Below are 20,154 nucleotides of genomic sequence, written 5' to 3' on the forward strand. Positions count from 1 at the left end.
TCACCTTTAAATCAAAAACGGTACTGGAAATTTCTTACAGATCGGTCTGGAATTTTGTTCGCCAGCCAAACTCGATATATTATACGCGACCAATCAGAGGCTAACTCAGATAATAGGCGGGGCTTAGGAGTATATTTAAGGAGATTATAAATTCTAGGGTTTTCTGAAATTTATTTTAGTCTATTACTTTTCGTGGATCATTTAATATCGTAATATTTATTTCCAAATGCCTCCGAAAACAAGAGGTAAAGCGGCCAAAAAGGCCGGTAAGGCTCAGAAAAATATCTCCAAAAGTGATAAGAAAAAGAAACGCAAGAGGAAGGAAAGCTACGCGATCTACATTTACAAAATTTTAAAGCAAGTTCATCCCGATACGGGTATCTCCAACAAGGCCATGTCGATCATGAATTATTTCGATTATTATGAACGATATATTCGAAAGTATAGCCGCCGAAGCGTCCCGTCGCGCTCCTTACAATAAAAGATCTAAAATCACAAGCAGAGAGATCCAAACTGCCGTCCGATTATTGCTGCCCGGTGAATTGGCTAAGCACGCCGTTAGTGAAGGTACCAAAGCCGTCACTAAATATACCAGTTCTAAGTAAACCATAAGCCTTGAAAATCATAAAGGAGAAAACGGTTCTTTTCAGAGCCCCAATTTAGATAAATAAAAAAAGAAATAATCTTTAAAAAATTCCAGTATATTGTAGTATCCAATATTGAAATACAAATTTTGTTATCAGCAGTATATTGTTATTCTTTGGTTATTAGTCACTACATTATTTCTTCTTTAGTTTTTAAAAACAATGCGTATAACGACACCGACTGTTATTAATTACTAACATGTAGTCGAATATAATTCTGAGATAAAAATCTGTAACACTTTTAGTGAAGTGTTTATTTAAATATGGATAAAAGAATATTAATTGAAATATCTTCTTTTTCTTTAATTAAATTTAGGTGGTCTGAAAAGAACCTTTTTTTTTCTGTTGCAAAATACGAATATAATTAGTGTATTATAAATGATAGAAAATAAAGTTTAGGCACGTTCGCCTCTATACGTCTCGCTAGCTGAATATCCTTGGACATGATGGTTACTCGCTTTGCATGTATCGCAGATTAATTAGTACCCTCAAAAAGACTGACTAAATAAGCTTCGCTGGCCTCTTGTAAAGCCATCACCGCCAAATTTTGAAAACGTAAATCGGTCTTGAAGTCTTGAGCGATTTCGGGAACCAATCGTTGGAAAGGTAATTTCCTAATCAATAATTCGGTGCTCTTTTAATAACGACGAATCTCCCGCAAAGCGACCGTCACGGGTCGGTAGCGATGTGGTTTTTTAACGCCACCGATAGCTGGAGCGCTTTTCCTGGCCGCTTGTTTCCTAGGAGCTTTACCTCCTGTTGATCTTCGCGCAGTTTGCTTGGTACGAGCCATATTTTTAAATTAGAGATAATGAAAATAAGTATCAAACGCAAACGACGGCGACCTCTTTCGAACTGATTTGGTCATAAAATCAGAGAGTCCTTTTTATAACGTGTTATCTAGTCTGATTGGTCCGTTTTGTGCTAGTGGGCGGAACTCAATCCCAAGTCTACAAAACCGGGCTGATTGAAAGAAATCGACAACAGTTGTCCGTAGCACTCGTGTTGTGGGCACGCTACTTATTCGAGATCATTTAATTTTTTTTTGTGTTAGGTTCGATAAAATATGACCGGCGGAGGTAAAGGTGGTAAAAGTTTGGGAAAAGGAGGAGCCAAGCGGCATCGTAAAGTACTTCGTTATAATATCCGAGGTATTACGAAGCCCGCCATCAGAAGATTGGCTAGACGAGGCGGCGTAAAACGCATATCTGGCCTGATTTACGAAGAGACCAGGGGTATTAAAAAAGTGTCTTTGGAAGACGTCATCAGAGATACCGTTACATATACCGAACACGCCAAAAGGAAAACCGTTACCGCAATGGTTGTAGTATACACCTTGAAACGCCAAGGGCGTACATTATACGGGTTTGGAGGTTAAGCCGCATAGTTTATTCGCGAACTAACGTGAAACGTGACACTCAAAATTAATTTTACAAAAATTAAACAACGGTTCTTTTCAGAACCTCAAATTTGTCAATATTTAAAAAATTGAAGCTCTATTAGGATTTAAGTATAACCTTATAATCATTACAATCATCATAGTTTTATCTATAATAATAATTTAAGTACAATTCACAGCATTAATGCTGTAATTCCGTATCGTAAACAGATCGGCCTGGAATTTTGTTCGCCAGCCAAACTCGATATATCATACGCGACCAATCAGACTCTAACTTGGGCTCTGGGCGGGGCTTAGAAGTGTTCCTTCGGTTATTATAAGTTCTAGAATTAAAGGCATTTTTTTAGTTAAGTACTCTTTGAGGTACGTGAGACGTCGGGATTTTTATTTCGAAATGCCACCGAAGACACACGGTAAGGTAAGGCCAAGAAAGCTGGAAAAGCCCAGAAAAATATCTCTAAGAGCGATAAGAAAAAGAAGCGTGTGAGGAAGGAAAGCTATGCGATTTACATATACAAAGTTTTAAAGCAGGTTCTTCCCGATATGGGTATCTCCACCAAGGCCATGTCGATCATAAATTCTTTCGTAGACTATATATTCGAAAGGATAGCCGCCGAAGTGTCGCGCCTCGCCATTACAATAAAAGATCGACCAGGTCACGAGCAGAGAATTCCAAACCGCCGTTAGGTTATTGTTACCCGATGAATTTTCTAAGCATGCCGTTAGCGAAGGTACCAAAGCAGTCACCAAATATACCAGTTCTAAGTAAATTAATTCACATACCTATGTGTATTTCAATATACTAATAGAGATGGATTGGAGGTAGTACTAATCCAGGAACCAACGCCGAGGACACAGGCATGGGAAACTCATGAGAAAGATGACGGGAAGCAAAACCCAAATCTGGACCAGAGAAGAAATCCAGTCCCTACTGATAGAGGAGTTGTCAACAAAAAAGGTGACAACAATCGCAATAGAGGACGTCTTGATCACAAACGTCTACGAGGAACCAGGCGAGAGGGCACTGAAAAGTTAAGACGAACTCACCGTCGGAATAAACAGATACCGAGGCAAATGGATAGTCGCCGGGGACTTCAACGCAAAACACACGTTGTGGGGAAGCTCTAGAAGCTCTCCAAGAGGTGAAGAACTTCTAGACTGGGCAATCAGCCACGGCCTAGAGCTCGCAGAAGGAGACTACGCGGTGCCCAGCTTCGATTGTAATAGGGGCACAGGGCACATGGACCTCACGTGGAGTAGGAGAATACACGTGGAAGAATGGAAAATCAAAGGTGACGAGGAAACACTAAGCGAACACAGATATATCGAATATCGAGTGGCGAGCGGAAATGGGAACACCAACCCAAGAAAAAGGGCAAGATGGGATTTCGCCAGCACCGATTGGGATCTGGTCAGGGTGAAACTGGAAGAAATAGAGACCAATATCGGCAAAGCAGTAACACACGAAGTGATTGAGGAGCAGGCGGCCAGTCTTCAAAAAGCCATATAGGCAGCAGGAAGACTGGTAAAATGAAAAACCATCATGGTAAAAATTGGCAATGCAATGGTGGGACGGGCAGTGTGCGGAACATAAACGAGCAGTAACTGCACTGAAGAGGAGAATAAGAAGAAGCACGGACAATCAACAAATAGTGAATGAGTACAACGAACGGAAGAGAGAGTTTCGGAAAATAATACGAGAAAAGAAAACCGAGCACGACAGTCAGGCGATTAACAACCTGATAGAAACAAACTCGTGGGACGGTATTTGGGAAGCCATCAGAAGAATGGGCATAAGAAGAGGCGAAGTGGTAGCAACGCCTAAAGACGCAACATTGTAGGCAAGAGAAGCAGCCGAAAAACAAAGAGTGGAGAAATACCACCCAGCAATGGACCTGGAGGAAACAGAGCGAACTCGCGAAGTCATGAGCGAGGAATGGCCGGGTACGGAGACTGGCGAGGAAGAAATAACCGAAGGAGAAATCGAATCGGTCATAGAGAACATGAGAATACGAAAGGCAGAAGGGGAAAACCGCATACCAAACGAGCTCCTGAAGAATGTCTGGATCTCGAGAAAACACGAGTTCCTGACGCTATACAGGAACTGTTACAACGCGGGATACTTTCCTAAGATATGGAAAACGGCCAAACTGTGCTGGTTAAAGAAAAGCGACGGAGGCGAACGACCCATCAGCTTTCTACCAACGCTAGGAAAAGTACTAGACAAAGTACTTAATCAGAGACTACAGGCAATGGCGGAGAAAATGGAGCTACACGACTCAAGGCAGTACGGCTTCAGAAAAAACAGGTCAACCGTACAAGCCGTGAGTGATCTACTGAAATGGATCAACACCCGAAAAAGAACAAGGGAAACACGTTCTAATTGTGACGCTGGACCTCCGAAGCGCTTTCCACAGAGCAACCCAGGTAGAAATATTGGAAGAACTGCGAAGAAGCAGAATAAATAAGAAAATGGCAAGATCAATAGCCTTCTTGACGGGAAACAATATCATCACCAACCAGGTGGCAATGGAAATTGACAAGGGATGTCCGCAAGTGTCGAGCTTAGGACCAACGCTATGGCTGCTGGGCATGAACAGCTGGTTCCGCAAAGTCTCTGAATCGGAAATAGGGGACTGCGGAATGAGAATTCAGGCATTCGCGGACGACCAGGTGATTGCTCTCAGCAATAAATACATCAGAAACAGGCTGGACCTTGCCTGGAACAACTGTTGGTAGAATTGCCAAGAAATGCACCTACGGAGCAGGAGCAGAATAGAACAAGGAAAAAACTGAGGCTTGCTGTTTCTGGAGCAAGAAAAACAGCAGACCACCGACGGTCAAACTTGGCGAAGACATCATCCATGTCAAAGATACAGTAAAGTATCTGGGTGTGACAACTGACAGGAAACAGCAGTATATACAACACATACAGCTGTTGAGGAAAAAAACAGAAAACAGTGATGTGCCGACTCTGGGGAACACTGCGCAGAAGAAGCAACCCTAGGGCACCAGAGGTCATGCGTCAAATATACGACAGGGTTATAAATCCCGCAGTATTATACGGCGCAGAAATATGGGGATACAGGGCCTCGGTGGGAAGGGCTAGGACAGCGCTAGCAGCAGCACAAAGAACGGCACTGTAAGCAATCACAGGCGCATATCGAACCACATAGGATGATGCTCTGCAGGTAATAGCTGGAACACCAACCCTATACCTGGAAGCCGAGATCCAGGGGTGAGCTGCTGAAAAATACGGATACCCCAATGGGCCAAAAGGATTAGAACCAAAGAAATTGCCATGGCCATGGGAGGAACCGTGGGAAAATCGAACAAATAGTGTCGGAAACACCAAGATATGGACAGACGCTAGTGCCAAGGAAGGAAAAGCAGGCATAGGAATAGTGATTCGGACAGGAACAAACGCCCAAGAGGAGATAAGTCGAAGGATAAAAGACGAATCGAGCTCCAGAGCGGCAGAATTCGTGGCAGTACAGAAAGCCATAGAACTGGTACGGGACAGAAGTCTACCGGGACCAATCACCATTCGAACGGACAGTAGAATGTCCATATGGTGGGCTGAGCACGCAAACACACGAAATAAGGACATAATTCAAATCAAAGCAACCTTGCTAGATTTGCAGAAAAGCGGTAGTGAAATATCGCTAAAATGGTGCCGGAGAATGACAACGGAGGAAATGATAACCGCAGACAGACTCGCGAGAGAAGCCACTGCAAACGAAGAAATAGGACTGAAAAACCACGGATGGATCAGCACCAGAACCAGAACAGAAAGACCAGCTTAGAGATTTAACAAGCACCAGAGCCATAGACAAGTGGTCTACATTTCAAAATATACTACTTACCTGCAAAATCGGTTCTTTTCAGAACCACAATTTAATATAAATTTAAAAAAATTAAATGTTAAACAGTAGCTGACATTTTATAACAACAGAATTTTGAGAAATATATATTGTAGTTATTAATTGTATTGAATTATATTATGTCATTATAATCTGTTATATCGTAACTATATCTGTAAGTATCGTTAAAATAATCATTTTACTAATAATATGGAATAAGTTTTGTAAAATATGGTACAGCCCGAGATTGTTATTTAAAAATAAGGTAAAGTATTCCAAGAGTGACTTCGAAAATATGTGTATTAATTTTTATTACGTTTATGGCTATATGCTAATTAATTTATTTTTCCTAAGGGCAATAGCAGCCTCTTGTCGAAGTTAAATATGGTCATCGCGTTTAGGATTATAGGAAATATAATTAATAACGTTAAACCTGGGGCGTATTTGGGGCAAGCCCTCTATCCCTCTATATACAATAGGCAAAAGGGTTAAACGTGGGGCGTATTTGCGTCACGTCTTCGATCCCCGAAGTGTCGTCATCCCTTATACAATAAGCCGCACTGTTAAACGTGCGGCGTATTTGCGGCACCTCCTCTATCGCCGATGTGTCGTCATCCCGTAGACAATAGGTAAAATAGTTAAACGTGGGGCATATTTGCGTCACGTACTCGATTTTCGAAGTTTCGTCATCCGTTATACAATAGGCAGAACATTTAAACGTGGGGCGTTATTGCGGCACGTCCTCTATCACCGATGGGTCGTCATCCCTTATACAATAGGCCGCACCGTTAAACGTGCGGCTTATTTGCGACAGGCGCTCTATCCCCGGAGGGTCGTCTTCCGGTTTACAATAGGCTGGACCGTTATATGTGGGGTGTATTTGCGGCACACCCTCTATTCCGGAAATGTCGCCGTCCGGTATACAATAGGCCGAATCGTTAAACGTGGGGTGTATTTATTACCCATTGTAGTGTCAATAGTATAAGTCGTTAATGAAGTTTACCAAAATGACTGAGACGGATTTCGATATTAGGGAATTTCACGTCTTCCATTGTAAAGTGGAAGACGTTACCGTTCCAAGCTCATCTGCTTCTGTAGACTCTAATGACTAGGACAAACGAAACAGCAACGTTATATTTTTCGAAGCACCAGCTACAATTATTATTTTGGTCGAATATATTCCTACACAGTAGAATAAAACATAATTAACACAAGTTGTTACTAAAGCAAATTTAATTAATACATTAAAATCAAATCAAATTAAAACATTATTATTGATATAAAGAGGCGGAGCTAAAGTGCGGTACGAATACACCTGCTTTGTAGCCCTTATAACATATATAGACCTGTATTCTAAAGGTTTACATTTAGTACCCATTGTAGTGTCGATAGTAGAAGTCGTTAGTGAAGTTTGCCGTTCTAAGCTCATCTGATTCTGTCGATTCTCATGGCCAGGACAAACGAAAGAGAGGGATACATTTTACCAAGCACCAACTACAATATTTAGAAGAGTTCAAAATGATCTCTAAATAGGGAGTACTAAAAAGGCAAATTTAGGACGACGTTTAAATGTGTCTGTACTGCGTATCAAGGTCTTGTTTCCGAACAGGCGCAGGAAGCGGAAGAAGCTTCAAATCGCCAATATCAGCATTTTGGCGACCCCACCAATTCAGCATCAATATACATATCAGCACTCATTTGTGCCTTTCACCAACAGACTCCAGACAGAACTGCTGAGCGATCAACAAAATTCAAGTGTACCTGTGTCTAACGGTCTTGTGTGCAATCCTGACAATTTGTCACCAAATGATGAGTTGGCGCAATAGCACAGTAATATGTAAGCAGGGGAGGCACGACATATTACATCATGGTTTTAGCATTAGTGACACTAGTCACTAATTTAGTCTAGAGGAAATACAAATATGTCGTGCATGCTAAATTCCTGCGGTAGTGTTATCGCAAGGATATTACGCAGGTTTATCCTTAAATTGTCACTAGGCCGCCTGAAAACGAAAGGTAAAAGGGCACATTTATAGGCCACCTTCATCTCTGTCCCTATTTAAATTGGTATGCAAGTGCCCTTGCCTTCTAACTAAGTTAGCCGCGGGTCTAAGTACGACTGCCTTAATAACCGCAGCGTATGCCCGAACGAGATTCCCACTGTCCCTACTTAAATTGCTGTGCAACGGCTCTTCCTACTTTTTTACGATTTATGTTATGCACTGACTCTGTCGGCGAAGAGCGGAATAACGAGATAGAACGGGTATCAGGCCTAAACACCTCGTACCCAGGAAGGGGATCAGAACCGAAATCTCGACGTACATTAAAGGGAACAGTTATTTAGGAAAGCGTTTCTTCCTGCTAATTACTCCCATATATTTTATATATATTTTGCTCCGATCCTGTGATTTCGAAGAACAAGACCTTTTACCAAAGGGCCGATATTTTCACATGGATCCCTGCCAAACCCTAAAACGAAAAATAAAAGTGTAACATTCCTTCTCTCCTGATTCCGACAGAAGTGTTCGATTAAGTGTAGCCTCTATTTTAAATAAAAGGTAAATAAGAATATTATTCTCTTTTTCAACTCTTTTGATGGTCTTGAAAAGGACCGATATTTGATGATGAAATAGGTTACATTCGTTTTAGTTAGTTTTGCTATCTGTCTTTTTAGGTAACAATACAGATATTTGGCAGAACACCGCCCAGGGCTATACTAACACCGGATAGGAGTTTGTTCAGTTCTTCGTCGTTTCTGATGGCCATTTGCAAATGCCTAGGGATAATCCTGGTTTTCTTGTTATCTGTAGCGGGGTTACCTGCTAATTCGAGAACCTCGGCTGCCAGATATTCCATTACGGCAGCTAAGTAGACGAGAGCACCGGCCGCTGCGCGTTCGGCATAATTTCCTTTCCTTAAAAGTCTGTGAATACGATCGACAGGGAATATTAATCCCGCTCGGTTAGAACGAGGCTTCGCCTTTCCCTTCACTTTTCCGCCTTTACCACGTCAGGACATTTCACTATCGATTGCTTCTAGAACTCGCTCCCCTTAGAATTAAAATCGGTATTAAAACCGCCAACATACTAGCAACGAATTTTATTCGTAAGCCGAACGTATGATCTCGTACGCGACCAATGAGAGGCTAACTCAGATAATAGGCGGGGCTTAGGAGTGTATTTAAGGAGATTATAAATTCTAGGGTTTCCTGAAATTTATTTTAGTCTATTACTTTTCGTGGATCATTTAATATCGTAATATTTATTTCCAAATGCCTCCGAAAACAAGAGGTAAAGCGGCCAAAAAGGCCGGTAAGGCTCAGAAAAATATCTCCAAAAGTGATAAGAAAAAGAAACGCAAGAGGAAGGAAAGCTACGCGATCTACATTTACAAAATTTTAAAGCAAGTTCATCCCGATACGGGTATCTCCAACAAGGCCATGTCGATCATGAATTATTTCGATTATTATGAACGATATATTCGAAAGGATAGCCGCCGAAGCGTCCTGTCTCGCTCCTTACAATAAAAGATCTACAATCACAAGCAGAGAAATCCAAACTGCCGTCCGATTATTGCTGCCCGGTGAATTGGCTAAGCACGCCGTTAGTGAAGGTACCAAAGCCGTCACTAAATATACCAGTTCTAAGTAAACCATAAGCCTTGAAAATCATAAAGGAGAAAACGGTTCTTTTCAGAGCCCCAATTTAGATAAATAAAAAAAGAAATAATCTTTAAAAAATTCCAGTATATTGTAGTATCCAATATTGAAATACAAATTTTGTTAGCAGCAGTATATTGTTATTCTTTGGTTATTAGTCATTACATTATTTTTTCTTTAGTTTTTAAAAACAATGCGTATAACCACACCGACTGTTATTAATTACTAACATGTAGTCGAATATAATTCTGAGATAAAAATCTGTAACACTTCTAGTGAAGTGTTTATTTAAATATGGATAAAAGAATATTAATTGAAATATCTTCTTTTTCTTTAATTAAATTTAGGTGGTCTGAAAAGAACAGTTTTTTTTCTGTTTCAAAATACGAATATAATTAGTGTATTATAAATGATAGAAAATAAAGTTTAGGCACGTTCGCCTCTATACGTCTGGCTAGCTGAATATCCTTGGACATGATGGTTACTCGCTTTGCATGTATCGCAGATTAATTAGTACCCTCAAAAAGACTGACTAAATAAGCTTCGCTGGCCTCTTGTAAAGCCATCACCGCCAAATTTTGAAAACGTAAATCGGTCTTGAAGTCTTGAGCGATTTCGGGAACCAATCGTTGGAAAGGTAATTTCCTAATCAATAATTCGGTGCTCTTTTAATAACGACGAATCTCCCGCAAAGCGACCGTCACGGGTCGGTAGCGATGTGGTTTTTAACGCCACCGATAGCTGGAGCGCTTTTCCTGGCCGCTTGTTTCCTAGGAGCTTGACCTCCTGTTGATCTTCGCGCAGTTTGCTTGGTACGAGCCATAATTTTAAATTAGAGATAATGAAAATAAGTATCAAACGCAAACGACGGCGACCTCTTTCGAACTGATTTGGTCATAAAATCAGAGAGTCCTTTTTATAACGTGTTATCTAGTCTGATTGGTCCGTTTTGTGCTAGTGGGCGGAACTCAATCCCAAGTCTACAAAACCGGGCTGATTGAAAGAAATCGACAACAGTTGTCCGTAGCACTCGTGTTGTGGGCGCGCTACTTATTCGAGATCATTTAATTTTTTTTTGTGTTAGGTTCGATAAAATATGACCGGCGGAGGTAAAGGTGGTAAAATTTTGGGAAAAGGAGGAGCCAAGCGGCATCGTAAAGTGCTTCGTTATAATATCCGAGGTATTACGAAGCCCGCCATCAGAAGATTGGCTAGGCGAGGCGGCGTAAAACGTATATCTGGCCTGATTTACGAAAAGACCAGGGGTGTTATAAAAGTGTCTTTGGAAGACGTCATCAGAGATACCGTTACATATACCGAACACGCCAAAAGGAAAACCGTTACCGCAATGGTTGTAGTATACACCTTGAAACGCCAAGGGCGTACATTATACGGGTTTGGAGGTTAAGCCGCATAGTTTATTCGCGAACTAACGTGAAACGTGACACTCAAAATTAATTTTACAAAAATTAAACAACGGTTCTTTTCAGAACCTCAAATTTGTCAATATTTAAAAAATTGAAGCTCTATTAGGATTTAAGTATAACCTTATAATCATTACAATCATCACAGTTTTATCTATAATAATAATTTAAGTACAATTCACAGCATTAATGCTGTAATTCCGTATCGTAAACGTGGCCAATATAAAACGGGCAATAATTATTTGAGGGTTTGGATTCCAAAACTCTATACTTAATCGACCGACCCACTAATTCATCTTTAATTACTTATATTATATACAAGGCGCGATGTCATAATACGGTTGATTTTACTAAAGGAGAACCGCTAGAAAAATCTTTCACACCCATAAAACAATCTTTAAAATACTTAAACTGTTTATTAGGGTATTTTAAATAATTAGTAAAAGCAAGTTATAATATGAGTTTTAATATTAAATTTCTTTTTTTGTTTTATTATCTTGGTGGTCCTGAAAATGACCGATATTTAAAAGGATTTTGTATGACACAAAAGCCCTAAGGCTCATGTAACTTATTTGGTTTTACTATCTGCTTTTTTCGGTAACAATACGGCCTGGATGTTTGGTAGAACGCCGCCCTGGGCTATGGTAACACCGGAGAGGAGTTTGTTCAGTTCTTCGTCATTTCTGATGGCCAATTATAAATGCCTAGGGATAATCCTTGTTTTCTTGTTGTCTCTAGCGGCGTTTCCTGCCAACTCGAGAACTTCGGCCGCCAAATATTCCATTACGGCAGCTAAGTAGACGGGAGCACCAGCCCCTTCGCGTTCGGGGAAATTTCCTTTCCTTAGAAGTCGGTGAATACGACCGACAGAAAATTGTTATCCTGCGCGATTGGAACGATTCCATGGCCCTTCCCTTCACTTTTCCACCTTTACCACGTCCGGATATGTTAATCTCGATCGTTGTTAGGTACCGCTCACCTTTAAATCAAAATCGATACTGGAAATTTCTTACAGATCGGCCTGGAATTTTGTTCGCCAGCCAAACTCGATATATCATACGCGACCAATCAGACTCTAACTTGGGCTCTGGGCGGGGCTTAGAAGTGTTCCTTCGATTATTATAAGTTCTAGAATTAAAGGCATTTTTTAGTTAAGTACTCTTTGAGGTATGTGAGACGTCGGGATTTTTATTTCGAAATGCCACCGAAGACAAACGGTAAGGTAAGGCCAAGAAAGCTGGAAAAGCCCAGAAAAATATCTCTAAGAGCGATAAGAAAAAGAAGCGTGTGAGGAAGGAAAGCTATGCGATTTACATATACAAAGTTTTAAAGCAGGTTCTTCCCGATATGGGTATCTCCACCAAGGCCATGTCGATCATAAATTCTTTCGTAGACTATATATTCGAAAGGATAGCCGCCGAAGTGTCGCGCCTCGCCATTACAATAAAAGATCGACCAGGTCACGAGCAGAGAATTCCAAACCGCCGTTAGGTTATTGTTACCCGATGAATTTTCTAAGCATGCCTTTAGCGAAGGTACCAAAGCAGTCACCAAATATACCAGTTCTAAGTAAATTAATTCACATACCTATGTGTATTTCAATATATTAATAGAGATGGATTGGAGGTAGTACTAATCCAGGAACCAACGCCGAGGACACAGGCATGGGAAGGTTGGAAACTCATGAGAAAGATGACGGGAAGCAAAACCCAAATCTGGACCAGAGAAGAAATCCAGTCCCTACTGATAGAGGAGTTGTCAACAAAAAAGGTGACAACAATCGCAATAGAGGACGTCTTGATCACAAACGTCTACGAGGAACCAGGCGAGAGGGCACTGAAAAGTTAAGACGAACTCACCGCCGGAATAAACAGATACCGAGGCAAATGGATAGTCGCCGGGGACTTCAACGCAAAACACACGTTGTGGGGAAGCTCTAGAAGCCCTCCAAGAGGTGAAGAACTTCTAGACTGGGCAATCAGCCACGGCCTAGAGCTCGCAGAAGGAGACTACGCGGTGCCCAGCTTCGATTGTAATAGGGGCACAGGGCACATGGACCTCACGTGGAGTAGGAGAATACACGTGGAAGAATGGAAAATCAAAGGTGACGAGGAAACACTAAGCGAACACAGATATATCGAATATCGAGTGGCGAGCGGAAATGGGAAAACCAACCCAAGAAAAAGGGCAAGATGGGATTTCGCCAACACCGATTGGGATCTGGTCAGGGTAAAACTGGAAGAAATAGAGACCAATATCGGACAAGCAGTAACACACGAAGTGATTGAGGAGCAGGCGGCCAGTCTTCAAAAAGCCATACTGGCAGCAGGAAGACTGGTGAAACGAAAAACCATCATGGTAAAAATTGGCAATGAATGGTGGGACTGGCAGTGTGCGGAACATAAACGAGCAGTAACTGCACTGAAGAGGAGAATAAGAAGAAGCACGGACAATCAACAAATAGTGAATGAGTACAACGAACGGAAGAGAGAGTTTCGGAAAATAATACGAGAAAAAAAACCGAGCACGACAGTCAGGCGATTAACAACCTGATAGAAACAAACTCGTGGGACGGTATTTGGGAAGCCATCAGAAGAATGGGCATAAGAAGAGGCGAAGTGGTAGCAACGCCTAAAGACGCAACACTGTAGGCAAGAGAAGCAGCCGAAAAACAAAGAGTGGAGAAATACCAACCAGCAATGGACCTGGAGGAAACAGAGCGAACTCGCGAAGTCATGAGCGAGGAATGGCCTGGTACGGAGACTGGCGAGGAAGAAATAACCGAAGGAGAAATCGAATCGGTCATAGAAAACATGAGAATACGAAAGGCAGAAGGGGAAAACCGCATACCAAACGAGCTCCTGAAGAATGTCTGGATCTCGAGAAAACACGAGTTCCTGACGCTGTACAGGAACTGTTACAACGCGGGATAATTTCCTAAGATATGGAAAACGGCCAAACTGTGCTGGTTAAAGAAAAGCGACGGAGGCGAACGACCCATTAGCTTTCTACCAACGCTAGGAAAATTACTAGACAAAGTACTTCATCAGAGACTACAGGCAATGGCGGAGAAAATGGAGCTACACGACTCAAGGCAGTACGGCTTCAGAAAAAACAGGTCAACCGTACAAGCCGTCAGTGATCTACTGAAATGGATCAACACCCGAAAAAGAACAAGGGAAACACGTTCTAATGGTGACGCTGGACCTCCGAAACGCTTTCCACAGAGCAACCCAGGTAGAAATATTGGAAGAACCGCGAAGAAGCAGAATAAATAAGAAAATGGCAAGATCAATAGCCAGCTTCTTGACGGGAAGGAATATCATCAGCAACCAGGTGGCAATGGAAATTGACAAGGGATGTCCGCAAGTGTCAAGCTTAGGGCCAACGCTATGGCTGCTAGACATGAACAGCTGGTTCCGCAAAGTCTCTGAATCGGAAGTAGGGGACTGCGGAATGAGAATTCAGGCCTTCGCTGACGACCAGGTGATTGCCCTCAGCAATAAAATCATTAGAAACAGGCTAGACCTCGCCTGGAATAACTGTTGGGAAAATTGTCTAAAATGGGCCTACGGGACAGGAGCAGAATAGAACAAGGAAAAGACTGAGGCTTGCTGTTTCTGGAGCAAGAAAAACAGCAGACCACCGACGGTAAAACTTGGCGAAGACATCATCCATGTCAAAGATACAATAAATTATCTGGGTGTGACAACTGACAGGAAACAGCAGTATATACAACACATACAGCTGTTGAGGAAAAAAACAGAAAAGAGTGATGTGCCGGCTCTGGGGAACACTGCGCAGAAGAAGCAACCCTAGGGCACCAGAGGTCATGCGTCAAATATACGACAGGGTTATAAATCCCGCAGTATTATACGGCGCAGAAATATGGGGATACAGGGCCTCGGTGGGAAGGGCTAGGACAGCGCTAGCAGCAGCACAAAGAACGGCACTTTAAGCAATCACAGGCGCCTATCGAACCACATAGAATGATGCTCTGCAGGTAATAGTTGGAACACAAACCCTATACCTGGAAGCCGAGATCCAGAGGCGAGCTGCTGAAAAATACGGATACCCCAATGGGCCAAAAGGATTAGAACCAAAGAAATTGCCATGGCCATGGGAGGAACCGTGGGAAAATCGGACAAATAGCGTCGGAAACACCAAGATATGGACAGACGCTAGTGCCAAGGAAGGAAAAGCAGGCAAAGGAATAGTGATTCGGACAGGAACAAACGCCCAAGAAGAGATAAGTCTAAGGATAAAAGACGAATCGAGCTCCAGAGCGGCAGAATTCGTGGCAGTACAGAAAGCCATAGAACTGGTATGGGACAGAAGTCTACCGGGACTAATCACCATTCGAACGGACAGTAGAATGTCCATATGGTGGACCGAGCACGCAAACACACGAAATAAGGACATAATGCAAATCAAAGCAACCTTGCTAGATTTGTAGAAAAGCGGTAGTGAAATATTGCTAAAATGGTGATGGAGAATGACAACGGAGGAAATGATAACCGCAGACAGACTCGCGAGAGAAGCCATTGCAAACGAAGAAATAGGACTGAAAAACCACGGATGGATCAGCACCAGAACCATCAATAGAATCAAGGAAGGAGAAGTAAAAAGAAGATGGCAAATTCATTGGGTGCAATCCATTAAGGGGAGAACCCTCTACAAATACTGCCAACAAGTGGGGAGAGAAAATATAGGACTGAGCAGAAAGGCTGTGCAACTGATGACAATACACGGAAATATGCAAGCCTACCTGCACCGATTTAAATTAAAGGAGGCCGATGGACTCTGCGAATGTCGCACAGGTCCAGAATACACGACGCATATATTGGAGACATGCGAAATTGGGAAAAGCGTAGAGGCCCGAAACAGGCATCGGACAGCCGACGGAAACTACCAGTTAAGGAATGCAGAGGGAATAGTAAACATGGAAACCATCACAGAGATCAACGCGTTGTCCGATACGGTAATTGACTATGAGGGAAGTTATACCCAGGATGGCAGCCAAGTGGAAACGAATGCTGGCGCGCAATAAAGTGGCCAGTTAGAGATCAGGGAGAAAACATGATAGGGAATTAGCGATCAAAATACGCAATAACGTCGCGACGGATCTATCCTAGAAGGATCGTCATCCGGTTTAGAATAGGTCGAACCGCTAAACGAGGGGCGCATTTGCGGCACGTCCTCTATCCCTGAAGGGTCGTCATCAGGTATACAATAGGCCGAACCGTTGAACCTGGGGCGTATTTGCGGCACGTCCTCTATCCCTGAAGGGTCGTCATCCGGTATACAATAGGCCGAACCGTTAAACGTGGGGCCTATTTGCGGCACGTCCTCTATCCCTGAAGGGTATAAAATAGGCCGAATCGTTAAATTTGGTTCGTATTTGCGACACGCACTCTATCCCCGAAGAGTCATCATCTGGTATACTATAATTAAAATTGTTGAACCTGGGGCACATTTTGCTATACACACTCCATCCACGAAAAGTCGTCATCTGGTATACAATAGGTAAAATAGTTAAACGTGGGGCATATTTGCGACACGCACATAATCCTCAAACAGTCGTCATCCGGTATACAATAGGCAAAACATTTAAACGTTTGGCGTGATTGCGGCAAGTCCTCTATCGCCGATGGGTCGTCATCCGGTATACAATAGACAGAACCTTTAAATGTGGGTCGTATTTGCGGCACCTCCTCTATCATCAAATGGTCGCCATCCTGTATACAATAATCAGAACCGTTAAATATGGTGCCTACTTGCAGCACGCACTCTATCCTAGAAGGATCGTCATCCGGTATACAGTAGGCTTAACCGTTAAACGTGGGCCGTATTTGCGGCACACCCTCTATCACGGAAGGGTCGTCATCGGGTATACAATAGGCCGAATTGTTAATTTTGGGGCGTATTTGCCACACGCACTCTATCTACGAAGTGTCGTCATCTGGTATACAATAGGTAAAATAGTTAAACGTGGGGCATATTTGCGACACGCACTTTATCCCCGAACAGTCGTCATCCGGTATACAATAGGACAAATAGTTAAACGTGGGGCGCAGTTGCGACACGTCTTCGATCCCCGAAGTGTCGTCATCTTGTATACAATAGGCAGAACTTTAAACGTGGGGCGTATTTGCGTCACGTCCTCTGTCCATGAAGTGTCGTCATCCGGTATACAATAGGACAAACAGTTAAACGTAGGACGTATTTGTGGCACGTCCTCTATACCTGAAGGGTCGTCATCCGGTTTACAATTGGGCAAAGAGTTAAATGTGGGGTGTGTTTGCGTCACGTCCTCGATTCCCGAAGTTTGGTCATACGGTATACAATAGGCAGAACCTTTTAACGTGGGGGCGTACTTGCGTAACGTCCTCGGTCCCGAAGTTTGGTCATCCGGTATACAATAGGCAGAACCTTTAAAGCGGGTTCGTATTTGGGTCACCTCCTCGGTCCCCGAACTGTGGTCATCCGGTATACAAAAGGAAGAAATTTTAAACGTGGGGTGTATTGGCAGCACGCATTCTATCCTGGAAGGTTCGTCATCCGGTATACAATAGTGCGAACACTTAGACGTGGTGCGTATTTGCGTCACGTGCTCTGTACCCGAAGTGTCGTCATCCGATATACAATAGGCAGAACATTTAAACGTGGGGCATATTTGCGTCATGTCCTCGAACCCCGAAATGCCGTCATTCGATATACAATAGGCTGAAATTTTATACGTGGGGCGTACTGCAGACACGAATTCTATCACCTATGTGTCGTCATACGGTATACAATATGCCGAACCGTTTAACTTGGGGCTTATTTGTAGCACGCCCTCTATCCCCGAACGGTTGTTATCCGATATACAATAGGCCGAACCGTTAAACGTGGGGCGTATTTGCGCCACGTCCTCTATTCCCGAAGTTTGCTCATCCGGTATACAAAAGGTAGAACCTTCAAACGTAGTGCGTATTTGCGTCACGTCCTCTGTCCCCGAAGTGACGTCATCCGGTATAAAATAGGAAGAACCTTTTAACGTGGGCCGTATTTGCGACACGACCTCTATCATCGAAAGGTCGCCATCCGGTATACAAAAGGCCGAAACGTTAAGCATTGGGCGTATTTGCGGCACCTCCTCTATCCCTGAAGGGTCGTGATCCGTTATACAATAGGCCGAACCGATAAACGTGGAGCGTATTTTCGTGGCGTCTTCGAAACCCGAAATGCCGTCACTCGATATACAATAGGCAGAAATTTTATACGTGGGGCGTAATTGCGGCACGTCTTCTATCACCCATGGGTCATCATACGGTATACAATAGGCAGAAATTGTAAAGGTGGAGCGTATTGACATCGCTCATTCTAACCCCGAATGTTCGTCATCCGGTATAAAAAGGCCGAACCGTTAAACGTGGGGCGTAATTGCGGCTCGTCCTCTATTACCGTTGATTCGTCATCAAGTATACAATAGGCAGAACCTTTAAACGTGGGACGTATTTTTGTCACGTCCTCGGTCCCCGAAGTGTCGTCATCCGGTATACAATAGGCAGAACATTTAAACGTGGGGCGTAATTGCGGCACGTCTTCTATCACCAATGGGTCGTCATACGGTATACAATAGGCAGAAATTGTAAACGTGGAGCGAATTGACATCGCTCATTCTAACCCCTAAGTGGTAGCAACGCCTAAAGACGGAACACTGTAGGCCGGGTACGGAGACTGGCGAGGAATAAATAACCGAAGGAGGAATCGAATCAGTTATAGAGAACATGAGAAACCGAAAGGCAGAAGGGGAAGACTGCATATAAAACGAGCTCCTGAAGAATGTCTGAATCTCGAAAAAACACGAGTTCCTGACGATGTACAGGAAATGTTACAACGCGGGATACTTTCCTAAGATATGGAAAACGGCCAAACTGTGCTGGTTAAAGAAAAGCGACGGAGGGGAACGACCCATCAGCCTTCTACCAACGCTAGGAAAGTACTAGTCAAAGTACTTAATCAGAGACTACAAGCAATGGCGGAGAAAATGGAGCTACACGACTCAAGGCAGTACGGCTTCAGAAAAAACAGGCCAACCGTACAAGCCGTGAGTGATCTTAGGGCCAACGCTATGGCTGCTGGGCATGAACAGGTGGTTCCGCAAAGTCTCTGAATCGGAAGTAGGGCACTGCGGAATGACAATTCAGGCATTCGCGGACGACCAGGTGATTGCTCTCAGCAAAAAATACATCAGAAACAGGCTGGATCTTGCCTGGAAAAACTGTCGGGAGAATTGCCAAAAATGGGCCTACGGGGAAGGAGCAGAATACATCAAAGGAAAGACTGAGGCTTGCTGTTTCTGGAGCAAGAAAAACAGCAGACCACCGACGGTCAAACTTGGCGAAGACATCATTCAGGTCAAAGATACAATAAAGTATCTGGGTGTGACAATTCACAGGAAACAGTATTATATACAACATACAGCTGTTGAGAAAAAAAAAACAGTAAAGGTGATGTGCCGGCTTTGGAGAACACTGCGCAGAAGAAGCAACCCTAGGGCACTAGAGTTCATGCGTCAAATATACGACAGGGTTATAAAACCCGCAGTATTATACGGCGCAGAAATATGGGGATACAGGGCCTCGATGGGAAAGGCTAGGACAGGGCTAGCAGCAGCACAAATAACGGCACTGTTAGCAATCACAGGCGCCTATCGAACCACATCGAATGATGCTCTGCAGGTAATAGCTGGAACACCACCCCTTTACCAGGAAGCCGAGATCTAAGGGTGGGCTGCAGAAAAATACGAATACCCCAATGGACCAAGAGGATTAGAACCAAAGAAATTGCCATGACCATGGGAGGAACCGTGGGAAAATCGGACAAATAGCGTCGGAAACACCAAGATATGGACAGACGCTAGTGCCAAGAAAGGAAAAGCAGGCATAGGATTAGTGATTCGGACAGAAACAAACGCCCAGGAAGAGATAGGTCTAAGGATAAAAGACGAATCGAGCTCCAGATCGGCAGAATTCGTGGCAGTACAGAAAGCCATAGAACTGGTACGGGACAGAAGCCTCCGGGACCAATCACCATTCGAACGGAGAGTAGAATGTCCATATGGTGGGCCGAGCACGCAAACACACGAAATAAGGACATAATGCAAATCAAAGCAACCTTG

General features: G+C 43.2%; 2 protein-coding genes and 6 pseudogenes across 2 annotated transcripts; 5 read left to right on the forward strand and 3 right to left on the reverse strand.

Moving 5' to 3' along the window:
• The first annotated feature begins 208 nt into the window (after positions 1-208).
• LOC143205517 (histone H2B-like) lies at positions 209-627 on the forward strand (annotated as a pseudogene).
• A 381-nt stretch (positions 628-1,008) lies between these two features.
• On the reverse strand, positions 1,009-1,437 carry LOC143205452 (histone H3-like; annotated as a pseudogene).
• A 227-nt stretch (positions 1,438-1,664) lies between these two features.
• On the forward strand, positions 1,665-2,054 carry LOC143205605 (histone H4-like). The gene has a single exon (XM_076418736.1). It carries the CDS (start codon positions 1,711-1,713, stop codon positions 2,020-2,022), a length of 312 nt encoding a protein of 103 aa, XP_076274851.1. The 5' UTR covers positions 1,665-1,710; the 3' UTR covers positions 2,023-2,054.
• A 383-nt stretch (positions 2,055-2,437) lies between these two features.
• Positions 2,438-2,812, forward strand: LOC143205428 (histone H2B-like; annotated as a pseudogene).
• Positions 2,813-8,551: 5,739 nt separating this feature from the next.
• Positions 8,552-8,924, reverse strand: LOC143205453 (histone H2A-like; annotated as a pseudogene).
• Positions 8,925-9,159: 235 nt separating this feature from the next.
• Positions 9,160-9,563, forward strand: LOC143205510 (histone H2B-like; annotated as a pseudogene).
• Positions 9,564-9,959: 396 nt separating this feature from the next.
• On the reverse strand, positions 9,960-10,387 carry LOC143205454 (histone H3-like; annotated as a pseudogene).
• Positions 10,388-10,593: 206 nt separating this feature from the next.
• LOC143205531 (histone H4-like) lies at positions 10,594-11,004 on the forward strand. Its single transcript, XM_076418691.1, has one exon. It carries the CDS (start codon positions 10,661-10,663, stop codon positions 10,970-10,972), a length of 312 nt encoding a protein of 103 aa, XP_076274806.1. The 5' UTR covers positions 10,594-10,660; the 3' UTR covers positions 10,973-11,004.
• Positions 11,005-20,154: the final 9,150 nt, after the last annotated feature.

This window comes from Rhynchophorus ferrugineus, unplaced genomic scaffold (genome assembly GCF_030347505.1).
Source record: "Rhynchophorus ferrugineus isolate W39M unplaced genomic scaffold, kcgeb_rfMv2 rfM12, whole genome shotgun sequence".
NCBI classification, from domain to species: Eukaryota; Metazoa; Arthropoda; class Insecta; order Coleoptera; family Curculionidae; genus Rhynchophorus; species Rhynchophorus ferrugineus.

Bases quoted from the DNA above. Each gene is read 5' to 3' on its own strand.
- LOC143205605 (XM_076418736.1), top strand. From the start codon at position 1,711: ATGACCGGCGGAGGTAAAGGTGGTAAAAGTTTGGGAAAAGGAGGAGCC.
- LOC143205531 (XM_076418691.1), top strand. From the start codon at position 10,661: ATGACCGGCGGAGGTAAAGGTGGTAAAATTTTGGGAAAAGGAGGAGCC.